At 38.4% G+C, this 21,558-nt stretch overlaps 2 protein-coding genes across 2 annotated transcripts; one reads left to right on the plus strand and one right to left on the minus strand.

The window, feature by feature from the left end:
• The first annotated feature begins 203 nt into the window (after positions 1-203).
• Positions 204-12,270, plus strand: LOC121927559 (myelin P2 protein-like). The gene is made up of 6 exons (XM_042461252.1): positions 204-380; positions 2,069-2,179; positions 5,811-5,983; positions 6,553-6,654; positions 9,958-10,029; positions 11,991-12,270. Exons 2-5 carry the CDS (start codon positions 2,107-2,109, stop codon positions 10,006-10,008), a joined length of 399 nt encoding a protein of 132 aa, XP_042317186.1. The 5' UTR covers positions 204-380; positions 2,069-2,106; the 3' UTR covers positions 10,009-10,029; positions 11,991-12,270.
• On the minus strand, positions 11,146-17,111 carry LOC121927558 (myelin P2 protein-like). Its single transcript, XM_042461251.1, has 4 exons — positions 17,061-17,111; positions 14,507-14,715; positions 12,887-12,991; positions 11,146-11,314 (listed from the first exon to the last, which is right to left on the minus strand). Exons 1-4 carry the CDS (start codon positions 17,098-17,100, stop codon positions 11,264-11,266), a joined length of 405 nt encoding a protein of 134 aa, XP_042317185.1. The 5' UTR covers positions 17,101-17,111; the 3' UTR covers positions 11,146-11,263.
• Positions 17,112-21,558: the final 4,447 nt, after the last annotated feature.

The following is a 21,558-nucleotide window of genomic DNA, read 5'->3' on the forward strand; positions in this document are numbered from 1 at the left end:
TAATGTTATTAATCTGGTTGAGGTTCATGACATTCAGACTCAGTTTAGCCTTTTGCTTTTACTTAAAAACAGTCTGCTAATATTCTGCATCATTAATCTAATAGTCAATAGTTTACAATAGTTTAAGATAATAGTTTAAGTCCAACTGTTGGTGAGAGAACCCTTGACTCTCAATGGAATTATTTACATAATAGTTGATTCTAAATTTTCAGTGATTCTACAGGTCTGCTGTATGTGGGATAATAACTGGATTTAGACTAAAGCTTTTTTATTTTGCATTTTTTCCAATTCCACCTGATCCTGGAAGTACATGTTCTTTGTGACCTTTTTGGCAGGAAACACTTCACTGCTGAGGCTTCAAGAGTAATACATCTGTACAAGTAAGTTGTGATATTTTTAGAGTAATCTTGGAGGAATGTCAGCGTTTTTTAGTACCCAATGGAGAAATTAAGGACATCAATTTGTTCCCTTTCAGTTTCTGTTTATCTGTATTTTTAAAAAAGTTATATGTCTTTGACCTAGGGCTGTAACTGTTATATACAATAATAGATCCCCATGGATCACAGATGCATTGCATAAAAGCTGCATTGCAGATAGCAACAAATTCAGCTTTCCCCAGGATGAAAACATGTTGGGCATGTTTATTTTTTCATAAACAAACAATAAAACAGGTATAATAAAATAATTTAATGAATTCTTTCCAATATACCAAATCTTCAATATTATTAAATTCCCTTTGTTTACACTGAAGTTTCTGTTACCTCAAAACTTATTATATATCACTTCCTTCTGTAATCTATAACATAAGAAAAGCATATTTTTAGCAGTTTTATCTTGACTTCAGATTCAGTTTGACAAAGTGTGTTTCTAAGTCTCTGGTTCATTCATCTTAATTTAACTTACTTTAACCAAACTTTGTCAGGAGTTTATCACACAGGACGGATCCTGTGCAGAAACTTGATTTAAAGTAAAAAATCTACCAAAGCCACATGGCCAGAAGGAAAAGGTGCCAGCCTTTGAAAGCTTATACTATGCATATTGTGCATTTTGGTTTGCCCAATAAAGATCTCGCTGTTTAGTGGATTTTTGATGTGTCTGGATTCACTACACCTGTGGTTCTCAATCTTTGTTCCTCCAGATTTTTTGGACACCAACTCTCAGAATCCCTTGAAAATGCCCATGCTAGCTAGGAATTATGGGACTGAAATCTAAAACAATTGGAAGATCACAGACGGAGAACCGCAGCACTACATGATATGGTCTCCTGTTGTTGACAACAAAATGATAAATGACATTGACAAAGTGAACTCTGCTTTCAGTGTGTGTATAGGAATTGCAAGTAGCATTAAAACAAGAATGGAAAAAAAACCTGCATCAAATGTTTTCTTTCCTTAAAAAATTGGGGAGAAAATGAATACCTTCACCAGATGCCCAGTAAAAAGTAACATCACTAGAAAGATACCCCAAGCAGAACATTCCCACTAAGGTGCCATTACTGAAAAAACTGTTTTGAGTCACCTCCTGCTTTACTGGCATATAGTTAAGGCCCATCAAATCATCATAATAAATAATAATAAAATTTATTTATACCCCGCCACTCTATTAAGATCGAGGCAGCTAATAACATTAAAACATTAAAATGCAATAAAATACATTGTCCCAGAAACTCACCCACCCATCATAACTGATAAATCATAATTGTAAACAATTACAATAAAACAATACCATTAAAATTATTAAAACAGACAGGACAGGGTAGTCAATGGGGGTGACTGAGATACTAATCTGGGAAATCAGGTCTTAGTCAATGGGCAGGTTGCTGTGGAAGTAGGCATGTTGGTCTCAAGGTGTGTAGGATAATATTTGCACCTTGAATTGCTTTCTGGAAGCCTATGGATATAAAGACCACATTAGTAATAAACTCATGAAAATGTGGAGCCTGGAGGAAAAACAATATTGCCATCTGTCATTAATCTAAGAAAATTTTGAACTGGTTTTGCATGAATTCCCTGAGTTTTGGGGTTCTTCATAAATGTTATTTTCATGTTGTTGTTCTTGTTTCATGCAGTTCTACTCACGAGGGTGTCTCTCTATCACCTTTCCATAATGTCCGAGCAGTTCTTGGGAACCTGGAAACTCATCTCTAGTGAAAACTTTGATGAATATATGAAAGAACTAGGTAAGCAAGCCTATTTCATAGCAGAATAAAGAACATGATGGACATGTTGCCCGTAACAACTCATAAAAGTTTATTGTTTTTAACTGCCATCAAGTCGACCGAATTGTGGTGGCCCTATGAATGAGAGACCTCCATCATCAACATCCCGGCTCAGGTCTTACAGACTCCGGGCCATGGCGTCCTTGATTGAATCTATTCATCTGGAATATGGTCTTCCCCTTTCCCTAATGCCTTTACCTAATGCCTTCTACCTTCTGGAGTATTATTGTTTCTTCTAGTGAGTCGTGTCTTCTGAATGTATGGCCAAAGTATGACAGTCTCAGGTTAGTTATCTTAGGCCTGTTACAAACTGCCAAAATAAAGCTGCTTCGGGTCTCTTTGGAGGTATGCTGTTTAAATGATGCATGCATCCTAAGAATCCGGAAGCTGCACCAAAGCTGCACTCCGGTGCTTAGGAATGGAGTGTGGCTTTGGCGCAACCTCCGGACTCTTAGGACCCATGCATCATTTAAATAGCATACCTCCAAAGAGACCTGAAGCAGCTTTATTTTGGCAGTCTGTAACAGGCCTTGGCTTCTGGGAGAGTCTAGGCCTAATTTGCTCTAGGACCCATGTATTTGTCTTTTTAGTTGTCCACAGTATCCACAGCATGTTTCAACTGAGTTGATTTTCTGCTTACCAGCTTTCTTCACTATCAAGGTTTCACAACTATATATACAAATGGGGATATATGATGGTATGGATAGTCCTAACTTTAGTATTTAATCATATATCTTTATCCTTCATGATCTTTTCTTGTTCCTTCATAGGTTCTCTTTGAGGTCTGAGGGTGTATCCACACTGAAGAATTAAAGCAGTTTGATACCACTTAAACTGCTATGACTATCCTACAGAATTCTGGGATTTGAAGTTTGGTGAGCTCTGATGCCTCTCCAAGCTACTAATCCCAGGATTCTGTAGGATATAGTCATGGCAGGTTAAGTGGTATCAAACTACTTTAATTCTGCATTGTGGACACATCCCTAATTTTCTTCTGATTTCTCGACTGAAGTCTCCATTTTAACTGAGCCAAGATACCCACAAAGATATTTAATCAGTATCCTTTCTTGGTTTTAAGATTTCTTTGTTACAGGAAACAAAGTTTAATTTGGAATGAGAACCTACACAACTCAAGAAGACCTTCCTCCTGACACTTCCTGAGGTATTTTAAGCTGTATTTGGAAGGTGCCTGAGTTCATCATTATTCTAAATCCAGCAAAGATCCCTGCAAACCTGAACCTAGACTACCTACATCAGTGTTTCTCATGCTGATATGGAGGACCAGCATTTTACCCCCTGTGTATCAGGGACTGTCACTAAATTTGTGTCCGTGGGGTACAATTGTGTTGTTTTTTTCCCCTTGGAAACTTACCAGAGATCAGCAGTCAGTGGCTCTAGGATCAGCTCTGGTTCATAGACCAGCACTTTGCATGTCACTGAAGCCTCTTGGCTGTAGAAGAATCCAACTAAAAACAGAACACACACTTCAGTTTATATGATTGTACAGGTCTGCAATATTCTTGGTGTTGTTTTTGTGTGTCTCCAAGTCATTTTAAAACTTATGGCAACCCTAAGACCATAACACAGGTTTTTGTTGACACATATTTTCAGAGGGGGTTTGCCTTTGCCTCCCTCTGAAGCAGAGAGAGTGTGACTTGCCCAAAGTCATCCAGTGGGTTTCCATGGCTGAGTGGGAATTAAGACCCTGGTCTCCAGTGTCCTAGTCCAATGCTCAAACCACTATACCATGCTCAATCTTATACATAGTATTTTAGGAAGATTTAACAGAAAAACAGAACACTTGTGGCCTGAGGATTGTATTGCCACTAGGAAAACCTTCTAGGACACCTCACTGTCTCACCCTCCCAAACCATGTCTCTCTTACACATCACATAATTCACATTCTTATACACAGATATACACCAGTTGATGTCTTGTGTTCGTGTAAAAAGTGTTATGCAAGCAGCTGCACTTTCCATGAGGTAGTGCAAGAGTTTCACAAATCATGCAACAGTTATACAATAAATAACCCATGGTATTGCTTCCAGTTGCACCATAATGCAATCCAATACAACTTCAACAGAGCTCTATTGCAGCATAATTTACAGTACACAACTACTGTACAGGATCTTAGCCAATACTGTATACACCCAATGCACAATATATATACCTAATCCACAGCAAGGAAAAAACAACCCTATTTATCTCATTATCTGGTGGATACCTGAAGCTACTTGTTCCTATGTTTGTGCCATGTGTTGCTAATGGACCACAGGTTCCCTGTGACTGATTTATTAGCATTTTGTATGTAATAGTGAAAGGTAAGTTACTGTAGAACATGTGAGACTCCTCTATAATTTTTGTAGAATGAAAGAACCAGGTCTATCTGTCCTTTAATTACTCTCCTTCCAGGAGGACCTTTGAGAAAGAGTATGTGGTGGTGGTGGTGGTGGTGGTGATGATGATGATGATGGTGATGATATGTACTGGTATTTTTATCCCACTTCTCCAGACAGATCAAAGTGGCTAACAATAAAAGCACTGGTAAACTATAATAACAGTTTATCATTGTTATATCCCAAACTCTCCCATCCACAATAAAATACAATTAAATTATTAAACAATTTTTAAAATACTGTAGTTATTAAAATAGGGCAGAAGCAGTCAGAGCAGGTTGTTAAACAATTGATATAATTAATAGAAGATTCTGGAATGTTAATGTATATGCCCTTCTGGTCGTGAGTAATTTTCTGTAAATGAATTAATTGCAAAGTTTGCAGTACTGAGTTACAAAGAATTATAAGCACATATTGCTTGATTTTAAGAGGTATAGTTTTAATGCTATATTAATCTTGTTTAAAATTTTAATAATATATTTAAAATTTAAAGTTAAATTGAAGTTTAAATTTTTAATAATATAAGATGTACTCTTCTTCTTCTTCTTCTTGTTCCCTTCAAATCATTTCTGATTTATGGTGACTCTAAGGTGAACCTTTTTACAGGGTTTTGTTGGCAAAATTTATTCAGTGTGCTTTGCCTTTGCTTCTCTCTTAGGCTTAGAGAATAACTTGCCTGAGGTCACCTTGTAGGTTTACATGACCAAATGAGGATTTGAACCCTGATCAGCAGAGTCCTAGTCCAGCACCTAAACCACTATGCCACACTGGCATATTCTTAATGGTATCTTTTCTATTTTTGAGTTTTTTCCCTTCCTTATATTGTGTGACATCTAATATTCTCAGAAAAGGCCTGCAGACTATTAATAACATGCACAAGACATACCTTTGTGTAGATATCTATGATACTGTTCTTCAGGGCTGTTATACCATATAGTCTTACCAGGACACAAGTCCCATTGAAATGCACATTGAACCATTTCTGAATGGGCATGGAAAGAACAGCACTATAATATCTAGATTTTTGCATGTACCTTTTAAATATAGTTAATTGGGTGTTTTTTTTAACAAAGGATCTGCAACTTATTACTTTGCTGTGAACCACATTGCTCAATGAGCATTAGAACCTGGACCTTCAAGTCCCGATCCAAAATTTTAACACACACACACAGGCTCATTTTCTCCCTTATCTTTAGGAGTTAGCTTTTCCCAAAGGAAGCTGGGAAGCTTAGCCAAGCCTAAGGTGATCATTACCATGGACAAAGATGTTACCACCATCAGAACAGAGACCGTCTTTAAAGTGAGTGAGATCTCCTTCAGACTGGGCCAAGAATTTGAGGAAACAACAATGGATAACAGGCACGCCAAGGTAACTATTACTGTTTACTCTTGGAATTGTTCTCATGAGTTAGAAAGTGGAATATCTTGACAGCAGAATCTGCTAATAATCAGAACTTCACTTAGAGAAATATTTGGGCAAGGAAGAGGAAGTAAGTGACACTGATAGTTCATTTAGTAACAAGAAGGCTGAGAGAGAGTATTCTTTCAGAACTTGGACCAGTTACTGTGGAGGTTCCAACTCTCAGAATTCCCCAGGCAGTAAGGTCACCGGGAGTTATACCCTTGTTGTTGTTAACTGCCCTTGAGTCGACCCTGAAGGTCCAACATTGCTCTGTTTAGGTCCTGCAAATTAAGGGCTGTGACCTCCCTGGTTGGATCTATCCATCTGGCATGTGTTCTTCCTCTCTTTCTACTACCATCTACCTTTCCTAGCATTATTGTGTTTTCTAATGAATCATGTCTTCTCATGCTGTGGCCAAGGTACGACAGCTTCAATTTGATCACCTTGGCTTCCAGGGAGATTTCAGGCTTGATACTGTATTAGCATTTCCTGGCTCCATTCCTTTTCGTAACCTTTTCCTTCTGCGATTTTTTTAGAGCATAATAACGATGGACAGTGGTACACTGATTCAAGTGCAGAAATGGGATGACAAACATACTATTATGAAAAGAACATTAGTAGATGGAAATATGGTGTTGGTGAGTTTCTTTCCTTCATTTCATTCTGGAAAGTTATAACCAATGTTTTAAGATACTCAGTTCTGTGTATATATATATATGTCAGGCACTCAATATGGAGAATTCATTCATTTAGCCAAATAGTTATCTTATGTGAAGTAGAAGGCTTTCACTGCTGGCATCCATAGTTGATTGCTTGCTGAAGTGACTTTCCAGGCTCTCAGGATACAATTGAAAAGGTCACATCTTTATCTTTATTTATTTATTTTAAACACCCAGCATTGCCACTGCCACTACACTGCTGAGTTTCAGGGGCAGAGTAGTGAGAAAAATGGTTTTTCCCTTTGGAATTGCTGCCAGAATGCCAACATTAAGCAGGACAGTGGCAATGGTGGCAGCTTGGCGTGAAGAAAAAAGCAAGTGAGGGTACTGGTATTGCTCACTACTGATTTAAATCCCACTAAGAACATTTAGAACACACACACACACACACACACACAATCAAGTCACCTTTGAAGCCACAATCGTTGTCCAAAGTTCAGCTGTGGTTTCCAGCTTCCTTTTAGCAACAGATTATTTAAAAGGCAAACACTCTTACAGAAGCTACAATTTAAAGAGGAAGCTGGATGCTGGGGAAAGAGGAATTTCTTAACCTTTTTCAGCCTACCATTTCCTAATGAAGACAGAAGAAAAAAGGCTTGAGAATATACTGTTATTCCTTTTTAGACTGCAACTTCAGAAGTGGAACACTATTGACAAACAGTTCTCTACCAAAATGACAGTGGCCCAAATCCTGCATGGCTGAGCATAGCTATGCCTGATTCTGCTACAGCTCTCCTGTCACTATCCTCAGGTCTCACTATTGTGCCACAATAGCCTCCTTTCCTGGCCATTCTGTTACTGGTGGGGAGCAGTAGGACTGGAGAAACATCTGGCTTTGTTCAATGCAGACCAAGGGTATCTTCTGCCGAAATTCACTGGACTCTTTCAATCCTCTGCATTTTCGTACATTCAACTGTCCTGATTATTCAGCTGCTTTAAAAATATCAGTTACTCTCTACCTCCTAGTACTTTCTCTCTTGGTCCTCAAGTTATTTCATTCACTGCAAACTGAATTCCAGTGCAAAAGTAGTTTGCACCTAGTTACTGCAGAGGAGAGGTCAAAATCTTGCCTTTCCTAGTATGTTGCTTTGGCCACACATGGCCCATTCTTACCTGTGAAATGCTGGAGGGTATGCGCTCTCCACCAGCAATAGAATGGGGAGGACTGTTGCAGTACAACAGTGAGTCTGGGATCAGGGGTGGAGGTTTAGTGGTTGTGGAGGGTGGAAGAAAATACCAGCCTGAGCAATGACAAATACATGTACAGACAGGCATATGGTAGGCTTACACCTGCATATGTCACTAATAGGATAACAGCCACAGAGTGTTATTTGCCAAGAGGTCCAACTTTCTGGGAAAAGGTTGAGTTTACTCATCCAAAGTTCCAAAATCTGAAACTTTGCAAAAACCAAAACCTTTTTTAGGGACGGTTGAGATAGTGATACATTTGCTTTCTGATGGCTCAATGCAACAGTTTCATTCACAAAATTATTTTTAAAATATTATGTAAAATTACTTTCAGGCTATGTGTATAAGATCCATATGAAACATAAATGAATGTTGTGTTTAGACTTGGCCCCATCTCAAAGATATCTCATTATGTACATATATGCAAATACAGATATTCTGATTTTTTAAAAAAGAAAATAAAAAATACTTCTGGTAATTTTGCTGTCTTTTTATTAGCTGTGTCCAGTAAGATTTTTGAGAGTTCCAAGATTTCCACTTCAAAATCTTGAATTTTTTCATCTAATTTAAATCTTTCTTTAATCTGAAGGTATAGATACCAATGCATCTTTGGGTCCAGTTGCTTTAATGCCTCTATAGGTTTCATTTCGTATTTATTAAAATTTCTTAGAAATTTGGAACAAGAGAAAGAACCCGTTACAGATACAATGATAAAATGGGCATCAGACCTAGGGCATACCATAGACATGGATAGTTGGAAACTAGCTCAAGAAAAAACAGAGGAATTTATAAAATCCCAAAATCTTCGTGAAAATTTCTGGAAAATGGAACATAGTTGGTATCTGACCCCTAACAAAATAGCTAAAATTTATAAAACAGGACCTGGAACATGTTGGAAATGCGACAATGCACCCGAAACTTGGATTCACATTTGATGGAAATGTCCAAAATTAAAATTCAATTGGAAAACTATACACAGAGAAATGAAACATTTGCTGCAGGTTAATTTTTAAATGAGACTGGAAACTTATTTGTTAAATATGCTAGATAAGGTTCCTACACAAATTAAGATTAAATATGGAAGAATTTTACTTTATTTAATAACAGCTGCCAGAATTACACTTGCTCAATTTTGGAAAAATAACGAGATACCTGATTCGGAAATTTAGTGGGGGAAAGTTTTGGAAATGATGGAGATGGACATACTAAAGGATCATTTATCTCACAAAGATATTACAGTAATAGAAGAAGAGTGGGACCTGATACTGGTATATTACATGAATAGACAATAAAGGGTACAAGAAGATGCAACTAATGTAATATTACTGTTTAATATACTTATTGATTAGAATTATACTTCGAGAATATAAGAAAACAATCAGAAAGGGGAAAAAAGAGAAGCGGGAGAAGTCTATGTACGACGTTGAGAGTTGATTTCAGAGTAACTAGGGAAGTACTTTATATTTCAATGTATTGTCTGACACCGAGAAAAGATTCATACCCTTAATACGGTGTAATGAAGAGTTGTTTTAAGCTTTTTATGTATATAAAATTTTTAATAAAAAAAGAAAAAAAAAGAAAAAAATACTTCTGGTACCAAGCATTCTGGATAAGGGAAACTCAACCAGTATTAGAAAAAGCTATGATGGATTAGTCTGAAAGCTTATCTATTCCAACATTCTATTGACATGGTGACTGCCTGACACCTGTGGAAAACCCAGCTGTAGAAAATGAGTACAACCGTATCATTTTCTTGGCACAGAGAGGCATGTTTTAACTGTCTCCAGCAGTTCATTATTCTAACCTCTGAATTTATGTAATTTTCCCTTTAAAACATTCTGATTTGGCTAGGATTGCCACAGTCTGATTATACAACCAAACATAAAGCAGACTGGCTGAATATCCACTCCTCATTGTGAGTGGCAAGACCACCACAAGCAAAATCTCATACTTCACGGGAACAAAAGAGATCACCACTCATTATTGTGAAATGGCTGCATAGTTAATACTACAATCTTTTTTCTCCTCTGCTAGGAATGTACCATGAATGATGTTATCTGTACCAGAGTCTACTCACGAATGTGAAGTTATTCCCCTCCATTTCAGGTTAAATTTACCTATCGGTTATTAGTTAAGTATTAAAGGTTTGAGATGGTGCTTTTTTGTGGAAATGAATAAAGACTTACCGAAGTATTGTCATTGTGAAATGTTTTCAAGCCAATCCTGGGCATTCCTTCTCTAGGGACATTATTAGATCATAGCACCTATCAGCCTCAGCCAATAGTGAGAGATAATAATGAGAATCACAAATAGGGACATGGCTACCATACAGTGGGAACCCTCTTCCATGCTTTAGAGGACAAAATGGCAGAAGTGTTTATATGTCTTACCTTTGGGCAGTAAGTTGTGTCACAGCCCAACATCTTCTGGAGGGCCCCATAGCCCCTATCCTATTAGGAGTATCTAAATATTTTCCCATCTTTTGCAACACTTCTAACTATAGTAATCAAATGACTTATTACAACTGGGCTGCAAGATTTATAGAAACTATTATGCTACTGTTAGTGTATATGTTGTCACCACACTGAAGTGCAGTAACAAATCTATAGGAACATTTTTAATTGATGTGATGAGCACACTAAGAACCCCTCAATGCAAACCAAAGTTAAAGTGGCTCCTGCGCAGTTATGATCCCTCCCCATAGATTGTGGTGCCAGACTTGATTAGAACTGTAGTCTGACAACATCAGGAGGATTATACATTTCCTGTCTGCTTTATACAATAAAAGAATTTGAATACACTTGTGTGAGTTCAATTAGCCTTATATCAGATTACTAGCTGGTCTTACCTGAATTGCATTCCCTGTTTCAAGATTTTATAATATTTTTCATTTTGTTACTATCTTCCAAATATGTCTATGGTCCAAAACACATTGTAAAAATAATCCAGTTTGAGACTGTCTTAACGGCCCTGGCTCAATGCTAAGGAATTCTAGGAACTGTAGTTTTGTGAGACATTTAGCTTTCTCTGTCAGAGAGCTCTGGTACCACAAACTACAATTCCCAGGATTCCATAGTATTGTGCCAAGGTAGTTAAAGTGGTCTCAAACTGGATTACTTCTGCAGTGAATTTTGGACCAAAATTGCATGTATCTAGCCATTGACACAAAAGAAGAAACATGAAGGAGTTTAAGATTTTTATTAAATGTTCAACATCTGGATGGCTGTTTGAAGAGTCTTGTGCTAAAAGATTAAAATGTTAAGAGTCCTTTGACAGTATGGCAAAGGTGGTCTTCAGTATCTGGTAAGATCAAACAGCATTATGATTTCAGGTGCCTTTGTCAAGCCCGCTTATACTGTCTTTTAGAAATGGCACTTCCTATAATTAATTCCTAAAATAGACAAAGAAAAAGAAAGAAAGAAAGAAAGAAAGTCTAGTAGGTTATCTGTACTATATCTGTTAACATTTTTGAGCATTCTATCAGACTTTAATAGTAGTTTTTTTCTTTAGGAATTTTGAACGGCTTCATTGTTCAAAAACCCCAAGCAGTTTACAATTATAAAATGATTTAAAATAAAACAAATCTATATCATAGTATAAACAAGTTATGGTAAGGAAGTTATATCTTCATTGTTGGCTGGCACACTCCACACTAGAAGCATTACCAATCTTAGTTGTGAGAATATTTCATGTAAGAGGTGCACAAACAGAGTAGACCCTCCTCTGCACTTAGCCAAATGAACTTTGATTAACAGGGCCTAATAAGTTAAACAGAGCCTCCCCATGACAGTATAAAGGCTTGATGTTCATAATGTGCAAGGGACATGCTCCATATTTGTGTCTATTGACTCTTTGTTTCCTGGAAACTTACTACAAATTGGCAGCAATGGCTTGTGGACCATGGACCACCACTTTGTTCCTCCAGAATTCAGTGGGAATAGCTAGGGTGTCATTAGGGGGCAGGAGGGGGGTTTCAGACCATACCAGGTGACACTACTACTCCTCAAACGTCTGCCTTTTGGTACAAATTGATTGTGACATCCCCCTGTATTCTTTTAAAACCCTAGAGCTCAGGAGAAGAGAAGGCATGCATGGGGTGAGACTCAGCAGGAGAATAAAGAAGAGGCCCAGGGTTTGTTTGTCTTTTTAATTTACTCTTTAAATTTTCTTTTTAAAATCCCATCTTACCTAATTTTCACTTTAATCTCATGAAACTATGCAAATGGAAATATATTTAGGTTGTGCTTACGATACAGTAATTTAAAGGTATGTTTTCAATTTTGTTGTTTGTTTATATCACAACTACTGCTATTACATTCAATGATACACAGGAATTACAATTTCTGAGTAACATTAGTACTGTACAATAAACGTTAGTAAGGATTCTATATGGTATGGTATGTGAGAAGGTCAATGGGGGGTGGGTGGGTGACACCATGAGTTACTGCACTGGGTGACGCCAGCCCTAGTGACACCACTGGGAATACCAAAAGATCCTCCATTTTTGTTATATGTATCTGTTTTCATTAATTGAAATCAGAGACCATAAAAATATATCCATACTTCCATATAGTCATAGTATTAAATCTTTCCTACCCTGGAAAATATTTTAAGCAAAAAACTTAACTTTATTAAATACGTTCCTTCCAGATTTTCTTTTTTCTTACATACTTACTTCAGAGAAATGCACATTAAATATTACATATGGCCAAACAATGTATCTTAGATATAATCCTGGCTGATTCACACAATTTTCTGGAAGGACTCCAGAAAAAGTTGCCATCCTATTTGTAAACATCCCTTCTCCTGTTTGTTTCCCCCCCCCCCCCCCTTCCATTTTCTGCTTTAACCAGAAAAGGCAAAAAAGATAGAGTAGTTGTATAAGGCTTTTCTTTCTGGAATCACCCAGAGCATTCCACATGTAAACCCATGCTCTGAAACTACTTGGAGTTTTCTTACGTACCTCCACCATGGTGCCATACACCAGCCGTCTCCTTATTAGAGTTTTTTTCCCAAGCCAAATCTGCACATGTAGCAGGGATCCATCCTTCTCCATGGTCACAATACTCTAGAAAAGTATAAGCCAAGATCCTACATAATCAAGCATACATTGGAAACACCTACCATATATACTCATCTATAAGTCGATAAAATCGATACCAAAAAAATTACCCCCCAAATCTGGGCTGATTTACACACAGATAAATATGGTAATCCTACTTAGTAGGGGGATGTTGGTGGTGGCTCTTTGAGATTTCTCTGCCATGGCAAGGAGAGCAGCAGGGGTGCTAAAAAAGCAACAACAACTGATCTCTCTGTCTTCACCATGCCAGAGAAATCTCAAATAGAGTGGGAGAGAGGGAAAGTTGGTGCTTAGTCTGTCGGGGGAGAGCATCCTTTTAAAGGAAACACTGATACACACATCCCAAGGAGGTCTTTGGAATTTTGCTGATGAGGCAGTGAAGTGGATGGATTGCATTTTTACTTCCACGAAGGGGAGAAAGGTATTGAAATAATACAGTGGGTCAGTAGAACTATGTACATTATCTTTGTATTGCTGGAGCCATTTGCTGCCCTGCCTCAGGCAGCAATATATCTTGGACTGGCCTTGACCTGTACAATGGGCCCTTCTGATTGGCAGGGGTTCTGTTCTGGATTCCCCCCACCCTGTGGATGGCAAAGACCATAGGACCTCAAGTCCTGCAGTTTTCAATAGTGGTGTATGTGAGTGCAGCCACTCTCCTGTAACTGTTTGCATGCGCAGCCATTGAAGTCAATGGAACTTGCTGTCCGCAGATGCTCAAATCTGTGGATGGCAAGCCCGCCATCGGGGGGGGGGGAGTGCTGTATTTAGCTTTAAAGCTGCTGATGCACCAAGAACGTGCTGCTGTCCACAAGGATAATCACAGTCAGCATTTGCTACTTTTCCCCCCTCTTGCTTTTCCATAAAACAGTGTAGGTCAGAATATATTATTCTCTGATTGTTCCCCTTTGAAAATGGTGAAAATGAGAATGGTTGTTGCATCAGAAATACTTGTTTAAATGGGGGAGGATTCCACAAAATATTCTGGGTAGGTCAGGAGCTTCTGGTAGTCTCCATTCCTCATCTTCCAGAATATCCTGGGTGCTGGACATGTAACACTGGAATGTGATCAAGATGGCAGAAGTTATTAATGAGAAAGGATGGATAAACTAGGACAAGCTGCAGCAGTTTGCTTCTGCCTGAACCTCCTGGAAAGGACAAGATTTTATACAGTACTCTCCTCTCTGCTGAGTTATGGAGCATAAACTACGTTTGCACTTTGAACTCAGCATGCAGCAACTGAAGTAAGCTGAGGGGAAAATGGAAGGAGGGGAGAAAGGGGGGCATTTTAGAAGAGGCTGGAAAGCAGGGCAACAGCAGATTAATTGGGTTTGTCCCTGTAAAATTAAGACAGTTAGATGACTTGCTGTTTCAAAAACAGGCAGTGAAGAGAGACATGTCACTTGTCAGCTATGTATTACTCATGTCTGCTTCACACTGGGATAGCTTTTGCAATCACTTTTAACAGATGAAATCCCGAAGAATACTTGCAACACTTACCTTGGTTTTCCTGTTATCTGCTGTGATCTCCTCAAACTCCTGGCCCAGCTTGAAGGAGATCTCTGTTTTTTTGACAGGGTTCTCCATTTTGATTTTCATCCAAACACCCTTTGTACGGATAGTTAGTCTAGGCTTGGGCAAACACTTCAGATCCCTTCTTGTGATGTCCACATCCTTTACTGGCATATTAATATCCACATCGCTAGGTGCTCACATCAACAACAAAAAGGAAAAGGAAGAAAAGGTGGTGATAGGGAAATATATATATAGCAGGTTTAGCAAATCTAAAGCAAGCTGGGAAACACAGGGATATGGAGAAAAGAAAATGAAAAAGACTGACACTTCAACATTAGGAATAGCCCTGCCCCTTCTTCAGTAAGTGAAGGTTGTTACAGATAAAGTTTCCATCACACTAATTATATGTCATTTGGAGCCATACACTACATGGCTAAACCACAGTCATATGGTCCTCAAATTGTTGAACTGCAATTCCCAACATTCCTTATCAATAGCTATGTGGAAAAGAATGCTGGGAGCTGCAATCCAACAATTTCTGGAAGGCTTTGCATTTCCCCCTCCTTCTTTAAACATTATCTGTAGTAGGTATTAGCCTTAATATGGATGGTACATGTCCGCTGTAGAGCAATGTTTCCCCACCTAGACTGCACTCCTGCAGCTCTCAAAGCTCCCTGACAGTTTCCCCAAGAACCTGAAACCTCCCATTTAAATTTTTGGTGCAATTATCAGGCAGAAACCACCCAAAGCCTCCCAAAAGTTTGAAAATGCATAAACCCCACCCAAATCCCCTCTACCTCTAAAATCTCTTAAAAAGAAAAAGATACAACCCAAAATTACACAACATTCCAATCATTATTTTGGAGGGGGAACAGAAGGAAAAGAAGGCATTTTTGTGTTCTCATAAAGGAAGATGTACCTATAGAAGATTCCATGGATCATTTGCCTCCAGCCCTAGCTAGTTGCCCACCCTGCTCTAAAGCAAAGGTAGGAATCATTTGGTCCTCCAGATGTTTATGAACTACATCTCTCAGTGTTCCACATCATTGGGTATGCTAGCTAAAACTGCTGTTTCATTATTAAGTATGGGAGTTGACAAAGTGACTGATGTGATTTGGGATTGATAAATAACAGTCCTGATGCACATCAGTACCTTTGTGCATTGGACATTGACTTGGGAGTGCTGATATGCACCAGGACCCTTTTGCCAGTATTCCATTATGCCTTTTTGCAATTCACTAACATTTCTTAGCACTTCTGTTACATAGATAATACATATATAAAGTTATGCAACATAGCACCTAATAGAGATTCTGGCCTTCTTAATTTGCATTCTAATTATGCAAATTCATTACATTGATACCTGCATTTTTTTCAGCCTTGATACTACAGTTGGCCCTCAACTCTTATTGGAGTTAGGGGTGTGGGATCCCCATAAAAGTGCAAAAACAATGAACATATTATTTTTATTTTTTACCCTGAACATACTATTTTTATTACCTGAGAGAACACTTCTCCAGGCATTCTGGGTCCTCTTGCACGATTCTATGGTCCACTTCTGCCAGACATTGACCACAGAATTGTCCTGGAGGACATAGAAAGGCCTACAGAGAACATATATTTTTCTGTCCCATTTAGGCCAGCAGCAGAAGTGAGGGCAAATACAGTAATCCATGAATAATCAAATCTGTGAACACTTAACTTGTAAATGTGATGGAAGACTGGATTTTTATAATAACTACCATACTCTTCTGAAATAACTAATATAGAGTGATGTTTAAAGTGCTAACTTGGAACAGAGAGATCCAAATTCAAATTCCTGCTTGGTCATGGAATTTACCAGGTGTCCCTGGATTATCACTGTCTCTTAGCAAATCTACTTTGCAGGGTTATTGGGGAACGAGTAGCAAAAGCAGATTAATGTAAAACAGCCCAGTGTTTTTCACCTGTGAAAATATTTAATATTAAACATTAATCACCACCATATTTTGTCAGGCACATAACTTTTAATACTCTTATCGGCAGAGGGGTTTTTTGTCATCTGATTGGCAAACAAGTACAGATCAGCTAGAACAGTGATGGTGAAACTTTTAGAGACCGAGTGCCCAAACTAAAAGGTCTTCCGGTACTGGGTGTTACCCGGTGCTGGGGCAGGACTTCTGCCCTCCGAGGGGGGGCAGACTTCTGTGGTAAGGCTTCTTCAATTGCCCTCCCAGGCCTTCAGCTGCCTCTCCAGGGACAGCTGAAAGCCTGGCGGAGTGAGGGAAAGAAGAGGAAAAGGCGTGTGCCTCTTCTGTCTCCTCCCTTGCACTGTCCCCGGCCTCCACCTGCCTCAGGAGAGACAGCTAGAGGCTGGGAAGGGTCAGGAAGAAAAAGAAATAGGTGTGTGCCTCTTCCTCCTCCTCCCTTCACCACGTGCCAGGGAAAATGGCATCACGTGTCATCAGTTCGCCATCACGGAACTAGAACATGAAAACAACTGGAACGTATAACTATGTTATAAATTCACTAAATTTTAGAGCATTTTAGCTTAACTCACTAGAGGACTGAGAAGTACAGCTGTTTAATCCATTCAACATAGCGCTGAATACATTGCTGTTCATTAGAGAAGATGACTCTTCTTCACTCAGGTTCAGTGAGACAGGAAGACCTAAGGAGAAGATGGTTTAGAATTGAATTCATCACATGTCTCTGTTAGTGGCCAGGTTAGTCTGCTTTCTGTATCATTGTCACCTTGATTATTGACAGTTCTGGAGAGCCCAGCAAAACAACATCTGGGAAGCAACTGAAGGAGCAAAAGGAAGAAAGAAAAGGAGTCTTGCTCTAAAGTGCACTTCTCACTCTCCCTTTCCTCGTCTCACGTTGCGACACCACTGCTCCCTGCCTTCCACCTTCCATCATCTTATGCCTGCCACTCACCTAATGCATCTCTTATCCTTCTTTTCTTCCTCTGGCTTGCTTCATTTTGCCCTGTGCTATTTTCCTTTTCTGCTGGAGCTACAGCTTCACCACTAACCTTCTCTTCCTTTCTCCTTATTTCATTTCATGCTACTGCCTCTTCTTTAAAGCTCCACAAAATTGCCAGTGATGCTTTACACCAGTGATTCCCAAACTTTAGTCCTCCAGGTGTTGTGGACCTCAACTCCCAGAAGCCCCATCCAACTTTACCAACAATCAGGAATTCTGCTTGAATTCTCCTCATTTAGCTACAGATTAAAAAAACAAACAGGAGAATTTCTAGGCAACAAATTGGAAATTCGTTGATCCTGTTGCAGTATGGATGTGATTCTGAGTTGCTTATGGAACCACAATTTGTCTTCTTAGTAAGGCCAACCTCTTTGTTCTCATGAACTGAGACTGCTGTTAGATCCATTCTAGTGTGCTTGGAAGTTAAGTACTGCATCCAGAAAAACTGTAGTAGCAAAATACTCATACCTGTCTTAGCTCTACTTCTGTCCAAGACCTGTACAGTACATAGTATCTCGGCACTTTAAGCCCCCAAAATTCTCATTCTCAAAACTGAGATTCCCATAGTAAGAAAAGATCACAAGGCAGGCTACTACAGTACAAATAATTTTATAAAACATTTTCCCATGTTTTCATAGTAGCAGTCTGTACTAGATGCAATATATTCAGACTGGAAACAAGATGCCCTGCTGCATAGGCTGCAAGACAATCACCTTACTAAATTCCTGAGGGTTTGTTCTCTGACAAAATATTCCTTTGATGTAGAATGGCATAATAAGGTATATTGGCTGCAATCTACAGCCAATTTCAAGGGCTGTGATATTGTATATAGCTATAGGATAGTATGTATTAGCTATAGGATCCAGAAGCCACTAACTAGGAATTAAGTCTAGTGAAACATGTAAATTACTTCTGGATAAGGATGCACATAGAATTGGGCTAAAAGTCATAGGAACAATCTCTTAACTCAGAACTACCACCAGAGATGGAAATCTGCATGTTTGCATATAGTACTTTCCCAATTAGACCACCATAAACCTTCCTACATGGAAGAAGCTAACAGATCAAAGTAGCACCTAGGTCAGTGTTCGTTTTCTTGGAACATGGTGATTTTTAAAATATATTAGCCACTACATGAATCTGAAAATCATCCAAACAGTAGCAAGTAATCTCTTACTACATCATTTGGATGCATGGTAAAAAGAATTATGACAGTAATATAGATTGTCAAAAATCCTTATGATTAAGCACTTTGAATATTAAACTCAGAAAGTACCAGATTTTACTTCTTGCTTAAGGCATCTGCCTGAGTTTAGGTTTTGTTTCAGAGTCAAAATTCATGTAGACTTTGAATTCATTATCAGGAATGGGATGACAAAATTCAACCTCCTGAAGTGGTAAAAATAGAGAGTGGGGACAGGAAAAGCAGGTTAAGTGGTAAAGCATGTTCAGTGGTAGCCCTTTCTCTTAAAAGAAGCCATTATTTTGTTATTTGGTGACATAGTAGGTTCATTTGTTTTATGTTAGACATTTTGCTGCCTGACGTAGAGTAGCAAAATGTTTTCATCTCCAATTCAGATTCAGGTACATAACAGCAAAGTTATTTTAGAAACCTGTGGCAGAAACTCAAAAAACCTTCCATGCCTCCTGTAGTCAATATACAGCCATAAGACATTAACTGAAGAATCTGCTATCCTTTAATGATAGCTTGATTCTGCTGCCCCAGGTAGTTGCCCCATTCAGTCTAATGGCAGGGCTGGCCTTGGTGGCTGTTCACATAACTACATGGCAACATGAAAAATCACAATGAGTATGACATTTACAGGCTCCCCTTTTAATGTTAGAAGCTTTTTCTCTTGTCATAAGCATTGAAGTCCCCCCTCCACATTGACAAAGCTACTTAAGAAGTATTTCTCACCATAAAATGTCACATTTAATTTCCCATCATCTTTCAAATAAGACATAAGCTCCCAGGTTCCTACAAATCGTTCACACATCTTGCATACCATACAGTTTAAAAGCACTCCTTGGAAGTAGCCAACAAAAAAAAAGTGGAATTTAGAGAACAAAGAGACAACACCCCTCTATATTTTAAAGGGCTTCCAGGCCATGTGACCTGACCAAATCAGCAAAGAGAAATGCTATAGCTATCCTAATACACTCATTTTGGATAATAGTACTTAACTCTGTCTTCACTATGTACCTTTACACAATGTTTGAATAATCTAGTAGCAACAGTGTGCATGAATATTTTCACCAAAAGTTGTTTTTTAAAACTAAAAGTTAAAAGAAGACAACTAGGATAGGTTTCTACTTTTTTGAAAAACCCCCCAGCATATTCAGTTTCTTACCCTGATACTGCAATTACTTGTGGATGAAACTGTAAATACATTAGTTCTGCCAATGTCCTATGTTTGGCTCAAACAAATGAATATGATGAAGCATATTTTCTAGCACATGATGAGAAATATTTCAGGGTACTGAGCTAGTAAAGAAAATGACCCAGAAGAGAAAATGTGGTTATAGGTCATATATGAAAGAAACTATGTTCATGCACTAAACTTCAAAAGTGATGTTATTAAATATTTGCATTTCATTCAGCATTTGTTAATGAGGAGTTTCTTCTTCATTTAAATATGAATCTGGATTGCCAGTTGGATTCATGTTTATATTTTTAAAAATGTAATGCATTTCTCTGATTTATGAGCACACTGACTCTTGATAAGTTACACCTGTTACAGGAAAAGGAACCAGCTGTCCACACAATAAAAGAAGATTCTCCTGTTTTAAATCAGGTGTCCCCTGTCAAAGAAGGAAAAAACCTCACACTTGGGAAAGTGCCGCAGTATGAAATGTACAAAATTAAGACATTTTATAGAAACGTAAAGCTACAGGTGGAAGAACAACCTTTGTGTTGCTCTTAAACACATCCTTCAAACTTCAGCATTTTTTGGCCAGACATTCTGAAACTGCTTCTGGTTTATATGATATTAATATAGAAAATCCTGGTGGAGTTCTTGCAGGATGCTTTCACTTGTCACAAACTATAGAATCTTGTTGCAGAAAACAGGCCAAAGGCACAACTAGTAGGAATTTCTTGCTTAGGGATGAAATGAGTTACCATCTGGGTAAGATGTGGCTTCCATATGTGTTGTTGGACTGCAGCTCTCATCATCCCTCACCATCCCTGTGCTGCATGGCAGGGGGTTGGAATGGATTATGCTTGTGGTCTCTTCCAATTCTAGGATTCTGTGATCAAAAATTCTATGCAGTCCAGTTACATCTAACAGGCCAGATATTTCCTATTCCTCTATTAGGTGTAGAGAGGTTGCTTTGCTTCAGGTTCAGATGCTGTAGGAGCACCAAAAATGTACTGGATGATACTGGAGGATGCTACATGGTTTGACCGAGGCCCTTTAAATTATGTTACTATCCTTAGGTGTTGTGGAGGATGCAGTCCCATTGCCAGGTAAGATCCAACAATCACTCCTCACATGGAAGGTGTATCATTTTATATTTCGCTTCCAAGAGCAAAATGTCTTGGGGCAACTGTAACTAAGCATAACTTTGGGGGTTTGAATTTGGAACCATGTGCAGGCATTTGTACCAAGAAGCAGGGCATGGGCAGCCAAGGATCTACAGACTATCCCATAGGACTGTTGCTCCAGTTAGTCTCAGTATTTAAGAGAACTTGCCTTTTGTCACGTCTGAAGGGAAAACTGGTGGTCCTGGGGGCTTCTAGAAACACAACTGATCTTGTTTGGAATCCATTCTTCCATGTGTTCACACATTCATTCATTCAAAATGCTGCCTGCTTTTAAAACCTCATTAAAGACATATTTCTTCTGGCAGGCCTTCCCAGTCAATTTTAAATCATGACTTTTAAATTAGTATATTTTATTATTTTTTAAAAATAATGTATTATATGAATGTATTTTAATCTGTTGGTTTTATGTGTTTTGTATTTTAAAATGTTGTACCCTACCTTGCCTTGAGCCTTGAGGAGAGGTGGGAAAGAAATTATTATTATTATTATTATTATTATTATTATTATTATTATTATTATTATT

Source organism: Sceloporus undulatus, chromosome 4, assembly GCF_019175285.1.
Source record: "Sceloporus undulatus isolate JIND9_A2432 ecotype Alabama chromosome 4, SceUnd_v1.1, whole genome shotgun sequence".
Lineage (NCBI taxonomy): Eukaryota > Metazoa > Chordata > Lepidosauria > Squamata > Phrynosomatidae > Sceloporus > Sceloporus undulatus.